Here is an 18,409-nt window from a genome sequence, read left to right as displayed (position 1 = left end):
GTGTGAACTACTGCTAAAAAGTCAATGCCAGGCCCTGATGTAATTAAGCTTAAAATAGTATCCCTATTGAACAGCTACTGCAGGATGTCAATATGAATACCAGAGCATGGGATGCTATGGAAAGCCATAAACAACACATGATGAAGAAGGGAATAAAACAGGAGCAGATGACCATTTCTGACAGTATAATCTGGGCATGTGTTATACTAGCAGCAGATTAAAAAACAAACAAACCACAAAATCCTACATTAGGCATCTAAGCTGATCATTCAGAGACATATGATTCCTGGGACCAAATGCTAGACAGAAAAACACATTTTCTAAATAATGTTAGAAACTCTATAAACTCTGTTTAAAACAAATACCAAATAGGGGGAGGCAAGAAATATATTCTGCAGATTGTCTCACAAATAACCAAGCAACTTCTCACAATTAAATTATGTATGCCTGGCATATAGTTCACCACAAATTCTAATCAGTTCTACCCTTCTAATAACATTATACAGTAAAATACATCATCATCCATCAACCAGATGGAGCATGTTAGTTATACAAAACATCTAGTATGTTTTTATTTTCCTCTGCTAGAATGTGATAAAATTGCCCACTCTGAAATTACAGATTATAAACAAATACTTTATGCTTTATAAGTGTTTGCATAATATTTTATGTGTGTGTATATTAAATAGCAAGACAAAATTATGGTATAGCACGGAAAGGAGGTTTTTCTGGCTTGAATATACAATGGCTGTATTACTCACAGGTGGAAAATTTATGTAGTTCATCCCAGCTGAGGGTCAATAAAACTTTCTGTATGTGCCTCACCTGATACAGAGAAATTCCTGAAAGTAGAGGTGATTGGAAAAAGTTTTTCCTGTGGCCAAATTTCTATTTTTCAGTGAAAATTTGAATATCAAAATATTTTTGTCCCAAACTGAAATATTTCAATTTTGAAATGCCACCATGGTGTATTATGGGAGTTGTAGTTTGCGTGATTCATGCTCCCATTCTCCACTATAGTCCAAACTCTTTGGTCAGACTATATTTCCCACAATGCACTGTGATATCATGTCGACGAGGGGGAGATGTAGTCAGGATGATGAACCTAGTCCATAAAGGAAAATGGGGTGAGGGGAAAGGAGTCAACTGATCTACAACTCCCATGAGACACTGCAGCAGCAGATCCAAATCAAAATATTTCAGGTTTGGGGCATTCAGTTTGTTCATGAAAAACTCTGAGCAGACTGTTTTTGTGAAAACATTCATTTTATCAAACCCCCAATTTTCTAATGAAAAGCAATTTGGACAGAAATTTTCAACCAGTCCTCATAAAAGGGTGTTTTCATTAGTGTAACTGTTGCTATTTTCATATCATCTCAGCTGTAAAGCCAGACACTATTAGTGCATGTGTGGAGGAGAAATCAAAATAATAACTAATGCACTTGAGAAATCTCTAAAATTTTCCATATACAGTACTAAAATGTTACCTTTTTAAGGTCTGATATTTCAAGAACCATCAAGGTAATAAGCAAGGTGGAAATCAACAGCCAATTTTTACACCTTTAAGGATTCAAGCAGAGATAGAAGACAATGTTGTTGTGACCTTGGATGGGTGACATGAGTTTGGAGCAGAGACGGCTCCAGCTTTTTTGCCGCCCCAAGCGGTGAAGCCAAAAAAAATAAAAAGATAAAGCCGCGATCGGCGGCAGCTCTACCATGCCGCTTCATTCTTTGGCGGCAGGTCCTTCCCTCCGAGAGGGAGTGAGGAACCCGCAGCCGAATTGCCGCTGAAGACCTGGACGTGCCGCCCCTTTCCATTAGCCGCCCCAAGCACCTGCTTTATTTGCTGGTGCCTGGAGCCGGCTCTGGTTTGGAAAAAGAAGAACAGGAGTACTTGTGGCACCTTAGAGACTAACAAATTTATTAGAGCATAAGCTTTCGTGGACTACAGCCCACTTCTTCGGATGCATAAGAAGTGGGCTGTAGTCCACGAAAGCTTATGCTCTAATAAATTTGTTAGTCTCTAAGGTGCCACAAGTCCTCCTGTTCTTCTTTTTGCGGATACAGACTAACACGGCTGCTACTCTGTAATCTGGTTTGGAGTGACAGTTTGACTGGATTTTACAAGCTAAATTCTCAGTTGTATACACCAGTGTAAACCTGAAGTAAATCCACTGAAGCCAATACAGTTATTTCACATTTCTAACAATGTAACTGAGACGAAAATCTGCCCCTACTTGTTAAAAGTTTCCTAGCTCCTCAGTTTGTATGTTTGTTACTGAAGTGTGGTGTAGTAACAATAACAGCTATAACTGGCCTGTACCCATGTCATACATGGAATATGTTGCTTTAAAATTCTCCCCTGCCAGTTTCCATTCTAATCCATGTTTTTTGCGGCTCATAGTTCTGAAATTTTCCAACTGTGGTCTCTATACAAAGGTGACTTTTTATTTTGTTTAAAGTTGGAGAAAAATGGGTCAGTCATTCTCAGAGCACCAGAGGACAGGAATTATGACTTTCTGGAACATTATTATTAATGATTTCCATTATTAACAGAGTCCTTGTGATAATCTAAGTGGGTAGAAAGTTAAATTTTGGCTGGCAAATAATTCTCACTGAAGAGGGGCTTGCAGTGTTCCGCTGCTGTTTCCTTTCGATCCCCTCCAAGTTATGACCCTTTGGGAATTGCCTGCCATACATGCTCTGCACATTTTGTGCTGGCATTTTTGCTAGATTTGCGCACAGCTAAGGAAAGGTTTGTTCCATGTGCATGTAGCTAGTCCAGCTGTACCATGACAAGGGGTAATGGATGCACTTGTGCTAAGCCCCTGCCTTACCTTATCCCTGGCAAAACCTTAAGGTGCAAAAACATCAGGGAGGGCTGTTGTGCTCATTGGGAGGCATGCAGTAGGGGTCCCGGTGTGGAAACACTTTGGGAGCTCAGGAATATGATTTACTGCAAAGACAACCCTGAGACGCTTATTGTCTCTTCTATTCTTTAGACCTGAAGGCAGGTCTATGGTGAAACTCCTTTGATTAGCTTGATAGGAACCTTGGCATTTATAGACAAATTCTTGAAAATGTACTCTCCCCTACCTGATGCTGTGTGCGCCACTCAAAGTTCCCCCAAATGTAAACCTTCTATAAAGGCAGGTAAACCTTCCACAAGCCCTTCTGTTACAACACATATGTTTGAAACGATTTTTGAAAGTTCAAAGAAGAATATTTTCTCAAAACCGAACTCGCACCTGCTGACTGCACACAAAGTAAATATTCAGCTGCAATCTAAGTCCATCTCCCGGTATTGTAACGTAACATAAACAGCTCCGCTAGATAACAGAGTCACTCCAGCAAAGAACTAGAAGCATCCAACTAGAATGGAAAACCTGTCGTATGAAAGGAGACTAGAGGAGCTTGGGTTGTTTAGTCTGACAAAGCGAAGGCTGAGGGGGGATATGATTGCTATCTTTAAATATATCAGAGGGATAAATACAAGGGAGGGAGAGGAATTATTCCAGCTTAGTACTAATGTGGACACGAGAACGAATGGATATAAACTGGCCGTGGGGAAGTTCAGGCTTGAAATTAGACGAAGGTTTCTGACCGTCAGAGGGGTGAAATATTGGAACGGCCTTCCGAGGGAAACGGTGGGGGCGACGGACCTGTCTGGTTTTAAGATTAAGTTAGATAAGTTTATGGAGGGAATGGTTTAATGGTAAAACATAGTAGTCAAGGAATACCAAGCAATGGTGGGTAAATAGTATAATGGCTAACAGGGGTCAGGCTAGAGACTCTTGCCTATATGCTCGGGGTCTAACTGATCGCCATATTTGGGGTCAGGAAGGAATTTTCCTCCAGGGTAGATTGGCTCAGCCTCTGGAGGTTTTTCGCCTTCCTCCACAGCATGGGGCAGGGATCACTAGCAGGAGGGTCTCTGCCGATTGAAGTCACTAAAACACAGGATTGGGGACTTCAACAGCAGAGTCCAGGGAAGGGGTAGGGACGGTTTTATGGCCTGCAGCATGCAGGGGGTCAGACCAGATGATCATAATGGTCCCTTCTGACCTTAAAGTCTATGAGTCTATGAGTCTATGAATCTATGCCGCTATTGTTTTTGGGTGGAGATTTTGCAAATGGAACTGATGCAGGACTAGCTGTCACTGCGGCTGTGCCTTGAGCGGTTGTCACAGAGAGCTCTGGAGCCCCACTGGCTCGCTGTTTTGTCTGCCCTCTCTTTGTGCCTGCATCTTAGCCAAAAAGAATGGGAAAACATAGGCCTCACAAAAGAAATTGAAATAATAATAAAATACATTGCTACTGTCATTATAAGGGAGCCAGCAGAGAAAATCAAAGGCTGAAATTTCCTTTTGTTTGCCATTAGACAGTGTTGCATGATCATCTAAATTGTGCTTTGATACCAGTTTCAGTACTGATGAAAACATTTAAAAATGTTCATAATTATAAATGATGTAGCTATCCCAACTTGCAAAGAGTCTAATACACTCTCCAGTCACTGCCTATTTTGCTTGACAGCCCTGGTAACTGTATAGAAGACGGTTTTTAGAAATGCAATGGTCCATCATTTAAATGAGAAATACTCTTTTCTTAGAGAAGAGGGACAGTCGTGTGGCTAAGGTCCTGGACCGAGACTCAGGAGACTGGTGCCCTTGAGCAAGTCACTTTGTCTCGCTCTGCTTCCATTCCTCATCTGCAAAATGAGGATAACAATCCTTCCTTCCCCCACCATTTGTCTGTCTTGACTATGGAGACTGTAAGCTCTTGGGGCAGGGCCTGGCTCTTACTATATGTTTGCAGAGCGCTTAGCACAACGGGACCTAGGCACAGCTGAGACCTCCAGGTGCTCGCCTAATAAACACAAAGATAATAAGAGAGTGTGACCTGGCAGGGTTTCTCCCCAGCTTCCAAGGATAGCCTGCCATGCCCAGGATCCTTTAAGCAGGTTTACCAGCCAAATAAAAACAAACACAATAGTCCCTCAGCTCACCCTGTGTCCTAGGGTTTCATGGTCTCCCCTTCCCAGGGATCTCTGGTGTCCCTACTCCTTGCAGTTTCGCAATCCCAGCCAGCAAACGTATCTTTCTGGAACACCAGCGCCAGGCTTCCTCTCTGAGCACCAGGCCCCCTGTTCCAGGGACCCTCCACTACCCTATGGTTTCTCTCCCCCCACACAGCCTGTCCCAATCACTCCTCCCCTTCCTGCCCTCTGACAGGCCTTTAGAGCCCCAGGGATAGCCCTGCTCCCTTTAACTGACTCAGTTGGGTCCAGCTGCTGTGACACAGGGGCGGTGGTCCTGATCTACTCATAGGGACCAGCTACTCCATGATAATGATGGCAGGAGAGAGATCACTTGATCATTACCTGTTAGGTTCACTCCCTCTGGGGCACCTGGCATTGGCCACTGTCGGTAGACAGGATACTGGGCTAGATGGACCTTTGGTCTGACCCAATCTGGCCATTCTTATGTTCTTATTTAAACTTAAATTTTCCGAAGAGGTAGGAAAACTGGTCATTTGTCCCTAAAACACAGGTCTGAGATTTGGGTGCCACGTTCTTTTTCTCATCTGAACGTGGCGGGGAGCCCCCGGAAATGGTGAGGGGGGGAAGGCTGCCTCTGTGGCATTCTGCCCTCTTCCTCCTGACTGTGTGAAAACTCCCTGCCCTTCAGACACACGGGAGGCTGGCTGAGCTCCTGTTGAATCTCAGTCTCCCAAGCACTGGAAGCAGCAGCCAGAGGTGGCACGCTGCTGGTTGGCCTCTCTGAGCTGTGGAACCTCCTTCTCTTTGGAGGGTGGCCAGAGGCAGCACAAGGCTGTGAAGTCATTAGCGGTGCAGCTCCAATGGAGGGGCAGTGGGGCCCAGGGTACCTCAGAGCCAGCCAGGAAAGGAGACTTAAGGAACTTGGCTTGTTCGGCCTAACCAAACGAAGGCTGAGGGGAGATAGGACTGCTCTCTATGAATATATCAGAGGGACGAACACTAGGGAGGGAGAGGAGTTATTTAAGTTAAGGGCCAATATTGGCACAGGAACAGATGGATGTAAACTGGCCATCAACAAATGTTGGCTTGAAATTAGGTGAAGGTTTATAACCATCGGAGGAGTGAAGTTCTGAAACAGCCTTCCAAGGGGAGTGGTGGGGCCAAAAAACCTAACTTGTTTTAAGAATGAGCTTGATAAATGTATGGAGGGGGTGATATGCTGCGATCACTTACTATGGCATATGGCTCATCCGTGACTGCTAGTAACAAATATCCCCAACGGCCAATGATGGGACCCTAGATGGGGAGGGCTCTGAGTTACTACAGTGTGCCTGGTGGGTCTCGCCACCAGAGTCCAACTGATCATCATATTTGGAGTCTGGAAGGAATTTTTCCCAAGGTCAGATTGGCAGAGACCCTGGGTATTTTTTCACCTTCTTCTGTGGCATGGGGCACGGGTCACTTACAGGTTTAAACTAGTGTAAATGGTGGATTCTCTGTAACTTGACGTCTTTAAAACAAGGTTTGAGGATTCCAGTAACTCAGCCAGCGGCTAGGGGTCTATTACAGGAGTGGGTGGGTGAGGTTCTGTGGCCTGCAACGTGCAGGAGGTCAGATGATCATGATGGTCCCTTCTGGCTTTAAAGTCTATGTGTTTGGGCCAGCATCCAGAGGGAACAGTACTGTCATCGGGACTTCCTCAGGCTTAGGACAGCGGTCGACCCTCAGGGGTGAGCACAGATCTCCAAGGGGCTCAGGGAGATAAGGGACATGTGGAAAGGAAAGCTGGAGAGCTTGCTCGTTTAGGGGTTGAGGGGGAGGTTAGCATGGTAAGTGGATCTGCTCACCTTCACTCACTGCCAATTAAAAACCTATTCATGCTCTTTCCTGTTTTTTCCAGCAGGGATCTGGCCTCTGTGGCAGCCCCTGGGTTGCAGATGAGCCCTGGACATTCCCCGAGAGGTTACAGCAGACCATATGGTGTGGCCAGTACAAGTGTTTCCTGGTTTTGAACTGTTAAATCATTCAATGGCCGTTTCCCAGTGTTTCTTCTGCGTGTGCCAAGGAAGACCAATCAGACCAGCTTCTCTTAAGCTGAGAAATGTCTGGTATAATGTTTTCCTTTCAAAATCTGCTAGTCACGTTTTTTTATATTGCACTTGGTGCATATTCTTGGTTGCCGTGTTTCCCAACGAAGCTGACACCAACTGAGCAGCACTTCACCTACTCTCTTGCCTGCCAGCAATCGGGGTGAAGGGTGCAGTGACCATTCATCAGCATGTCATGCTGTGGCCCTTATAAGAATCTCAGTGCAGTGAGTCCAGGGGCTGGGGCTGGGGATGCACTAGCCTAGACCTTGAATATGGTCTTGTCAGGCCTAACTCTCAGCCTGTTCACACCTGCAGGGCTGTTGGAACCAGGAGTCATTCTGGAGCAATCCCATAGGCTCCACTGCCAGTGCACAATTACTTCTGGCCCACAGCCATTACTATAGCAGACGTGAGTCATAGTTAGTAAAGGGATAAGCACAAAACAGATTAATAACAGTGAGGGCCTGATCCAAAGCTCACTGAAGTCAACAGGAGACTTTCCTTTGACTCCAATGATCTTCGGATCAGGTCCTTAATTTCCCAGTCTGGTTCTCATCAGAGCCCACAGAAACTGAGCAGGTCCTTCCCCAGAAAAGTCCCACAAACAACCATTGCTTCTCTTCCACAGGTCCAAGTGTGGCAGAGTTCAACTCACACTTTATCTGTGCCATAGCTCCTGTAGTCGACCGCCGCTGACACGGCCACGATGAGCGCGGGCATTCCGTAGCCAACCAGATAGAAGTACTTCCTTCGCGAGTGTTCACTCTCAAACACCTCCACCAGCATGATGTACAGCTGCACCCCCTCCAGGAACATCCAGGTGAATGCCGCCAGGAAAAAGAAGTGCAGGAGGGCAGCAAACACAGCACAGGCGATCTGGGAGAGTCCAAAAAAACAGAACAAAACAGAGGCACAGGTTTGCTCCCAAACAAAATTATTACAATCATCGTAACAAAACCACTGATGTCCTTGGTTATTACACACGATACTAATCCTAGAATCTCTCTCTGTATGTGTATAAATATATACACACTGCTACCTCGACATAACGCAACACAATATAACATGAATTCGGATATAACGCGGTAAATAGTGCTGCTCCAGGGGGGCGGGACTGTGCACTCCGGTGGATCAAAGCAAGTTCAATGTAACGCGGTCTCACCTATAACACGGTATGATTTTTTGGCTCCCGAGGACAGCGTTATATCGAGGTAGAGGTGTACATGGCTTTAGTTTACACAAACTTATGTTCTATGCACATTATCCTAAGCATATCATTGGCTGAAACCCCTGTACCCAGCTCCTGCACTCCCACAATATCAAACTGGATTCTTAGTAGGGGACGTATTCAGATTCAAATCATTGAAGCAATTGTTCCCTGCTTCTTACTATCAATATAAAACAGGATTAACACACAGAAATATTCTAACGCCTTGGTTTAATAAATAGACATTCTATGAGAACAAAATCTCAGATCACTTTAAATATCTTTATACTTAAAATATAATATACATTTATATGAGAATGTATATTATTTATAAGTTATATGTCTATAGAATATACATATGTATTATTTACACATGTATGTATATATTTATATACATGTGCATGTGTATAATTCTCTAGATAATGTAGATTTGTGTAATATATGTATTATACATGTATTGTTATATATAGACACATATATTATTTACACATAGACACACACACATATATGCATGTGTTTGGATTTGACGGCTAACTGCCTCAATACATCAGGGGCTTGTGTTGAGGAATCATAAAGACCATGTTTCTATTTCTGATGCCTCTGTTGACTATTGTTGCGTGGGCAAGTTTCCAGATGTTGACATGCCATGTAAATGCTCTTGGGTGCTGTCAGCAGGGCCGGGCATATGCTGCGAGCTCCATTGCTCAGTAGTTTTAGTGAGGGGATGAGATAAGGGAATTAAAAAAAAAAAGTCAGGGAAGAGGAATGTGAAAATACAGATTCCAGTGCAAGACCTTATTTCACAGACATCCACTGAGATCAAACTGGCCCTGAACAAATACAGTGCTGGGAACAAGCCTGCACTGACAAGGGGATGGACAACATAACCTCAATGATCTCTGCAATCTTCAGCTTCTCCCCAGAGCCATGGGGCTCTAGCCCAGGATTTCTATTGTATTTTACCTGGCCATGCGCTAGAGGAGCACATGCGCCTACAAAGAGAGTGAACACATTGGTATACTACTGAAAAAAATGGTGAAAAGGTGAAACTCCCTGCTGCAACAGCTTGCCAGTGAAAAAGGTGTCAGTAATAATGAGAATACACTAGCCAGGACTGAAGGAGGGCCCCTATGTTAGGGAAGGATCTCGTGGCTTTGAATATGGAGTATATGCAGTGGCTGTTTGGGGAAAATGAAGACTGGAACCCCGACAAAGCATATTTCTAGAGACACTCACCAAGGGGCGGGGATGCTTTTGCAAATGAGCATACCATTTCGAAATGGAATTTAAAAACACAAAGAACATGCCATTTTTCTATTTTTACATGGAGATGGAATTACTGAAATGATCTCCAATAAGGGCACTGACACATGACTTGTGCTGGGGCTTTCCAAGGAACCTAAGGGAATAAGGCACCCAAACCATGTTAAAGGTCAACAGGAGTTGGACACCTAACTCCCTTAGGCACCTTGGAAAAGCCTAGTGTCAGGGCAGTCATGCTCCCATCAAGGTCAATGTTCATTTTGCCACTGATCAAGAGAGCAAGGGCAGCACCTCCCCTTTCATACGCTAATGGATGGATCCGGAGGAGTGAAAGGAAAACCTGCCTCGCCCACTGGCCACACCAGCAGCAGAGCTTTGGGAAGCACGGCAGGTGACTGAAACCGTTAGGGCTTTTGGTTCAGCCGCCATCGGGCTGGACCATCTCAGATTTTGGTGTGCGGAGATCTGGGATGCGCTCTGAGATCTGCTAATGAAAAGTGCTGTGTAAGAGATAGGTGGGGGCTTTGGTAAGTGATTAAAATTCTCTGCTCAGCAGGTGCGTAAGAGCAGCAACTATTGATACAGTCCCTAATGGCCACAGATATACTGTGCTCCAGCTTTGCTGCCGGCCCCCGGCGTGTGGGTGTGAATCCCAAGTCCAGCCTCTGTGGAGAACCCGGCACAAAGATCACTTCCCTGGGCCTTGCATGGACTGGGAACCCACAGCCCCACACCCTGCCCTTCCTGCCAGCAACCCACGGCCCTGACCCCTTCCTGCCACCAACCCACAGCCCCACCCCCTGCCCTTCCTGCTGGCAACCCACGGCCCTGACCCCTTCCTGCCACCAACCCACAGCCCCGCCCCCTGCCCTTCCTGCCAGCAACCCACGTCCCTGACCCCTTCCTGCCAGCAACCCACAGCCCCACCCCCTGCCCTTCCTGCCATCAACCCACAGCCCCACCCCCTGCCCTTCCTGCTGGCAACCACGGCCCTGCCCCCTTCCTGCCATGGACCCACAGCCCCACCCCCTGCCCTTCCTGCCAGTAACCCACAGCCCCACCCCCTGCCCTTCCTGCCGGTAACCCACAGCCCCACCCCCTGCCCTTCCTGCTGGCAACCACAGCCCTGCCCCCTTCCTGCCACGGACCCACAGCCCCACCCCCTGCCCTTCCTGCCACCAACCCACAGCCCCGCCCCCTGCCCTTCCTGCCGGCAACCCACGTCCCTGACCCCTTCCTGCCAGCAACCCACGTCCCTGACCCCTTCCTGCCAGCAACCCACAGCCCCACCCCCTGCCCTTCCTGCTGTCAACCACGGCCCTGCCCCTTTCCTGCCACGGACCCACAGCCCCACCCCCTGCCCTTCCTGCCGGTAACCCACGGCCCTGTCCCCTTCCTGCCACCAACCACAGCCCCACCCCCTGCCCTTCCTGCCAGCAACCCACGGCCCTGACCCCTTCCTGCCACCAACCCACAGCCCCACCCCCTGCCCTTCCTGCCATCAACCCACAGCCCCACCCCCTGCCCGCAACCCACGGCCCTGACCCCTGCCCTTCCTGCTGGCAACCCACGGCCCTGACCCCTTCCTGCCACCAACCCACAGCCCCACCCCCTGCCCTTCCTGCCGGCAACCCACATCCCTGACCCCTTCCTGCCAGCAACCCATGTCCCTGACCCCTTCCTGCTAGCAACCCACAGCCCCACTCCCTGCCCTTCCTGCTGGCAACCCATGGCCCTGCCCCCTTCCTGCCACGGACACACAGCCCCACCCCCCTGCCCTTCCTGCTGGCAACCCACGGCCCTGTCCCCTTCCTGCCACAGACACACAGCCCCACCCCCCTGCCCTTCCTGCTGGCAACCCACGGCCCTGCCCCCTTCCTGCCACCAACCCACAGCCCCGTCCCCTGCCCTTCCTGCTGGCAACCCACAGCCCCGCCCCCTGTCCTTCCTGCCGGTAACCCACAGCCCTGCCCCCTGCCCTTCTTGCCGGCAACCCATGGCCCTGACCCCTTCCTGCCATGGACCCACAGCCCCACCCCCTGCCCTTCCTGCCGGCAACCCATGGCCCTGACCCTTTCCTGCCACCAACCCATAGCCCCACCCCCTGCATCATTTCTGGTACATATCAGGCCTGAGCTGCCTATGGACGGAGGACAGAATCTGTCCCTCTGCGTATTTCTCTGAACGATGGCACATTCAGTAAGCGAGCTGAGGTTTCTGTAGATGCTCTTAGAACTCAATCATCCTGCAAGATGCTGAGCCATCCTGATGGGTGCGGAGCACCCTCCACTCCCACTGACTTCAATGGCAGCTGAGGGCAGTGTACACATCATGGGAGCCCAGCAACCAGGAGGACTAAGCCCCAGAAGCAATTGTGGGAATATCACTGTCCCGTAGGCTCAGCCGTTCCGATGAAGGTGCCATCCCAAGAGGGACTGTGGGGACGAAAATACCCAATGGCGAATGTGTAATCACTGCAGTAATATTTCTGCCTGTCTGCAGAGCTCCACACAAGAGACTGCTTTTATATGGTGTACGTTTCCCCTGCTATCTAGTGTGTCACGGGCATTTTTAGAGTCAGTAGAATACGGCAGACTGAACGTGCAGAATTTGTTCATTTCAAAGCTTAGAACCCGGAGATTTGTAAACCAAATTGCTTCACAGACGTCAAAGGTGCTAATCCTTAGTCTTTGCCAAGTTTGAAGGCTTTTTCTTTAAAAAGAGCCATTTTGATGTATGTGAGCACAAACAGAGCACCTGAAATAGTCTTGTGAAAAATGCCTTTTTTTCCTTTGGATTTTTTTTTTGCTCAAGTTGAGGTTTTCTCAAAAACAACCAGATGGAGTTTAACTCACTACTCAGAAACATTCAAGTGGAGAACAAACAGTAGGAATTTCAGCCCCCAAGGATAATTTGTTCAGGAAATCATATGGGCGTGATCGGAAGCCTATAGAAGTAAACAGAAAGTTTCCTATTGACTTCAATAAGCTTTGGATCAGAAAGGAGGGCTTATAATAGAAAGCATCTTCTTGAGAATTACTGTGTTGTTGCTGGGGAAACATGAAACAACACACACCTTTGGTATATACTTTTTAAACAGACATCTGGGGTGAAATCCACATCAATGGGGATTTTGCCACTGAGCATAAGGGACTAGGATTTCACTGTTGGTTACCAAACAGGGCCCCAATCCTGCAACGAGATGAGCATGAGTATAGGGTGTATCCACATTCATCTTGCTCCAGGATCAGGCCCAGCTACCTCCACTGGAAGGTGGGAGGAGATGCTTCCATATTTCTACGCCAAGTATCTTACTGGCTGATCCGTTCGATTGATCCCGATGAGGAAGAGGAGCTCGGCTACAAAGAGGCTGATGCACAAGTTCTTGTGAATTGTGTTCCTGTCACTCTGGAGCCCGCGGAAAAAGCAAAAGGTGAAGATGCAGATCAGGAGACAGACGAGTGACAGCAGAATGCCGACCCACGTGATCACATCCAGGAGCAGGTCGTGGACTGTGTCGCTGTGCTGGAGACAAAACAGAAAAAGAATCAGTCACACGCTGCACGTCAGCTAATCAATACTGAAAAAAGCCAGGTTGTCTGAGACCCTTCGATAGACTCCTGTATCCACTTCCCAAGCACTGGCACAAGGGACCGATAGCTAATGAAGGGTATTAGGACTAAAACTACCCAGAATGGAGTTCTGCATTAATGTAGCCACAACCTGAAAGCCGCACTCCATTCTCTCCCTTTCTCTTTGCTTGGGTTTGTTTGTGAATTCAGCAGTAAGGCAGTGGGGCAGGTACCTCAGACTCAAATCCCAAGATTGGGTTGCAGGGATCATTAAGATAATGTATGTCTCATGCCCAGCATGTGGCAAAAACAGGGGTTATTTTCCTTTTTTTTTCACAAGGGAAGGGGAAAAAATATTGATTTATCAAACCCTGGAGCTGGGAACGCAAAATGAATATATCGGAACAATATCCTGGATAAACAGAGACCTTTTATTAACCATTTTGTTTTTAAATCCACATTTAACCAGGATTTGAATGTGGCTCAGAAATTGTGTGTTCCTCCTTGCGATGTGGTCTAGTTTCTGCTTACCCAGAAGTAATGTCCACATGGTCACAACTGCAGGGATGTTCCCCTTTCAGGCTACCATATGCCCGAAAAACAGCAGCGGCAAAGACTGGTTTAGGGGGCAGGCCAGGAGCTCTTACGGTGGAAAGCAGGATGCTGGGGTCCACCAATAAAATGCCACTGGACCTATTTCTGTGTTTGTCCGTGCATTTGCTTCCCAAACCAGAGCACGGATGCTTGGCACTCATCTTGGAAGCGAAGGACATGGTGTTTTGCAATGGGGAAAAGTCTATGACAGATGGAGGGGAAAGTTGATTCATTTACCCTTTTTGTTGCCTCTCTGCCAATGATAAAGCCACATCAGTGTCAGGCACTTCTTGATATACACTCCTGCTATGTCAGCACCCATCAAAAACAACTCAAACCCTTTCAGCACTTTGGCTTTATCGGCACGATTGATAGGCATCAAATGAGAATGAAAGATGGTGAGTGACTTTTTTCTTCCCCCTAGAGGCTGTTTATAAAGAGTCAACTCTGTGACTACACAGAGATTACGGGAGGTTTTATTCCCACAGCACTCCTGCCATTTTTCTTGGGAATTTGGAAGGTTTCAGAGACTCTATGATTGCAGAGGTGCCACAAGGGCACAGATTTAACATATGTCTATTGCAACAGCAACAAAATGGGTTGTGAGTTCAATCCTTGAGGGGGCCACTTAGGGATCTGGGGCAAAAATCTGTCTGGAGATTGGCACTGCTTTGAGCAGAGGGTTGGACTAGATGACCTCCTGAGGTCCCTTCCAACCCTGATATTCTATGTCTATTCCATCCCCACTGCACACACAAGGCAGAAAGGGCATATTCTTTTCCTGACAGAGGTGCATTGTTTTATCTATGTGTAATTCCACACGCGTTACTTTCCTCTTAACTTGGTGCAAAAATGTGAATACAAATCCTGATCCTTGCCTTTGCTCTGCTTTGCAAGAAGCGGCTGGGAAGCGGTGGATAACATCTCCCCTAACAGCCCCGCTGCAAAGCAGGCCAGCTCGCCTGATTAGAAGGCAGCGCTAGGCAGAGCTTCAGAGAGCTGCGAGACACAGACACGGGAACTACACGGCTGGCACAGACAGATAAAGGGGAGAGACAATCAGGTGAACTTCGGAAAGTGTGGATCGATTGCCCAAGGCTAACAGCACAAACGCAGTAACACTCCAGACAAAAAGTCAGTCTTGTACATGGGGAGCTTTCCAGAGTTTTTCTTCGTCGGATAGCAGAGCGCCCCGGCTTCACGTGGAATAAGCGAGGACGCAGCCTGTTCCTTTTACCCGCTTGGCTCCATGCACACACCAAGCATGTGTGGAATAAATAAAAACCCAGGTCTCGCTTCTCCACTGCTCAGCTGCCTGCAGAGTTATTTACACCTCCGAGTGCAAAGTGGGCATGAAAGGCTGTCCAGTCAGATCCTCAGGCACACTCCCCAGGTGGTGAAAAACGGTCCGACAGCCCCACAGGACCATGCAGGAGAGGAGAAGAGGAGAGGTCAGAGGGATTCTGTAACCAGGGCCACTTATAATGCTGGTATAGGGGGCGGGGGGAAGAGATCTCTTATCCTTCACTGGTTCTGGACCACACAGGGACTGAGCTGAGAAAGGGTTGGGTAGTTTGGGGCAGATGAAAAAGATAATTCTTCTCTCAGGCAGCTAACACCTATGGGAGGATTAGTAAGGAGCTGTGCTGGTGATCTCCAGTGCACAGCCCTTGAACAGAGGCATGGCCCCTTGTACCTGCCTGCCTGCCCTCCCTCCGCTCAGTGCAAGCCAAAGGAGGCTGTGCATCACCGCACCTCAAGACCAAACTGGCCCACTTTGCTTTCTATTGATCATCACTCTCACCTTCCAGTACCCAAGCTCTAGCACAGTCAGATCTGCTGTAGGAGAGAGGGCAGAGCCACCATCCCAGTCAGCAAACACCTAGGGGTGCATGCCCTGGGTGGGGAGCCAGGAGATCAAGGGATCTAGTCTCACCACTCCTACTGACAGCAGTCACTGTATAGCACCATAAATATGACACCCTCTTAAGTTAGGATGAGAACCCTGGGATAATTGTAACTGTTGGAATGAATTTATATTGCCAAACATGGAATGTAGAAGCGAGCTGGGAAGTTGTGTTAATATTTGTATTATTGTTGTGCTTTTATTGCTGTCATTTTGGTTAATGGGAACTGTGCCTGTAAGAACTGGGTGGGGAAGTTGATGGTAGAAGACAGAGGTGGGAGATTTTGCCCTCGGGCCAGGGAGTGGAAGGTTCTGTCTGTGCAGCCTCCAGGAAAGATCAGAACTTGATTTGATAAATGCATCTTTCCAGGCAGCAAGCCTCATTCTCAAAGGTGTGACACGGGCACTTCCTGGGGGCCTGGACGCCTCAGTGCATTGTTACAGAGCCTTTCACCTGTGGGCCACTACAAGCTCCTGTCCAACAGAGGCCTGATGGCCCCTATTTGGGATGAGTTTGTGGGTGTCAGTTCCAGCTCCCACCGCACAAACTCAGCATCACACTTTGCAATGACTGTCATGCCTGGTCTACACTGGGGGACGGGGGGAATCGATCTAAGTTACACAACTTCAGCTACGTGAATAACGTAGCTGAAGTCGACGTACTTAGACCTACTCACCACGGTGTCTTCACTGCGGTAAGTCGACGGCTGACGCTCTCCCATCGACTCCGCCACTCGCCCTGGTGGAGCACCAGAGTCGATGGGAGAGTGCTCGGCAGTTGATTTATTGCGTCTAGACTAGACGCGATAAATTGACCCCTGCTGGATCGATTGCTGGCCGTCAATCCAGTGGGTAATGTAGACAAGCCCTCAGACTCAGCATAGAGGCCAAAGACTGCATGGGCCATGGAGACTGTTACCCCTAGAGACGAAGTGCCCAAAGCCTCCAGAGCAAAGCTCACGCCTGATTGTGAGGCAGCATATGTGGGAAGCTTGTCCAGCTTTTAAATGAGGACTTCATTGACCAGGACCGTTAAACTGGCCTTTCAAGAGCACTAAACCTCTACATTCATTACGCTGAAGTTTATGGTTATATATAACTTATTTTAAAAAATGTAAATTAACGCATTAACTACTTTGCATAAAATATCACACATAGCGCCTGTAACAGGGCAGCCACCCTCAGGCCCCTCCAAAACAGTCTTGGATGTCCCTTGATTATCAACACCTCTGTGAGTTTGTACTGATGTGATCTCCGCCACGCTGCCGCACAAACCCCGTGTGGCATTTCCACCTGCAGTGTCCTTCAGTCCTCAGCACTTCCTTCAGGGAGAAGGAGAAGAAGAGGAAGCGATCTCACCAGCCAGAGACCTGGCTTCCCCTGAGCTCCGCTAGCCCTCGATCCTTCCCTTTGCACATCCTTCCTGAGCTTCTGAACGTCCTTCTCTGGGATTCTGTGGGGGAGCTACTTAGTGCCTAACTACGACTATGCTGCAGCGTAAGACTAGGGTTGGTAGAACTCGCGTCGAGTTTGTCAACCTAGGGCTTGAGCATCTACACTCATCTGTAACCCCAGGTTAGGAATTGTTGCACCCTGGATCCCAAACTGGGACTCCAGCATCTACACTGCATTTTGCAGGCCTGAGTCTAACCAGACTTCCTAGCACCCTCCCAAAATGGGGCTGCGCTAGCCCTGTGGGGCAATGTGGGAAAATCGACCATCCAGAGGACAAAGAAAGTTGGCCCATGGGATACTTTCGGCAGACATCCAGGGCATGAGTCCAGCGGGGCTGCATCTACACTGCAAAGCAACAGGACTTGAACCCTGGGTCCCAGCTTGACTTGGGCTTGGACCCTCCATCCCTGTGTGGTCTGGGACCCTGGGTACGAGCCCTGGGTTAGCACAATTTATGTGTTGGTGGAAGCCTGAGTTCAACCCCTGGGTTTACACTGCAGTGTAGAATACCCTCAGTGAGCAGCATCGCGGGTCAGTGGCTGGCTCTCCGTGCTCTGTCACCATACTGCTCAAGCTTGGAGCTGTTCTTTTCTGGGTTCCAAACCTCTAGAAAGGTTTATTTTACAGAAACAAAGTGCTTGATGAAATTCAAAGAACAAACCGATCAACCCAACAACGTTTGTATTTGTGACAAGTTTTATATCTAGGGTTGGAGTTCGGGGCCTGATCCTCGTCCACGCAAAGACTCCCCTGGACTCCCACAGCTTTTGGATTGGGCTCCAAGTTGCGTGGGTGGGAAGCAGACTGGTTGAAACAGATCGCGGCTTTGAAAACCGTTGTGTGTGTGTGTCACAGACCTGGCTGCCGAGTCCACAGCAGGGTGAGTAGGCAGCCCAGAAATTGCTCAGGCTGTGAAATGTGTTAGAGATGAATGACGATTCCAGCAGCGCACTGCCTGTGCTCCAGAGCAGAGTTAATAAAAGCCAACTCTAGTGAATGTCAGTTTATGACAGAATGGCTTGTCCCTTAAATGAAGGGTCCTTTCTCTTTCCCTCTTAAAAAGCTCAGTAGAGGTAAATGGTGCTGAAACAGAGCTGCTGGCTGCGGGGGGTGCTTTTGTTCAGCTAATCTTTGCCTTTAGGAAGGGAGACAGTAACATGCTTGTGGGTGGAGGAATGACAAATGGTAATTACAGAAAGTGTCATTGGCTGGCTGGAATATGGCTGTTGTGTGACCAGCGGGAGCTGACTTGGAAGGCAGCAGCATGGATTGGGCATCGGTCCAAGTGGGCCAGATTTAAGCTGGCAGTGGTGGATACTTTAC

General features: G+C 48.1%; 1 protein-coding gene across 50 annotated transcripts in view; it reads right to left on the bottom strand.

Moving 5' to 3' along the window:
- The window catches only part of ADGRL3 (adhesion G protein-coupled receptor L3), an 820,109-nt gene that overhangs the window by 121,620 nt on the left and 680,080 nt on the right, over positions 1-18,409 (bottom strand). For all 50 annotated transcript variants that reach the window (XM_042860378.2, XM_065595838.1, XM_024100865.3 and 47 more), the window contains 2 exons: positions 12,875-13,084; positions 7,745-7,965 (listed from right to left, as the gene is read on the bottom strand). In XM_042860378.2, the coding sequence (XP_042716312.1) occupies positions 7,745-7,965; positions 12,875-13,084 (431 nt within the window). The remainder of the gene's footprint in view (positions 1-7,744; positions 7,966-12,874; positions 13,085-18,409) is intronic.

The sequence above is a fragment of the Chrysemys picta genome, chromosome 5 (assembly GCF_011386835.1).
Source record: "Chrysemys picta bellii isolate R12L10 chromosome 5, ASM1138683v2, whole genome shotgun sequence".
Classification (NCBI taxonomy): domain Eukaryota; kingdom Metazoa; phylum Chordata; order Testudines; family Emydidae; genus Chrysemys; species Chrysemys picta.
Note: the sequence above shows the minus strand (reverse complement) of the source record. Positions and strands in the feature narration are given on the sequence as shown.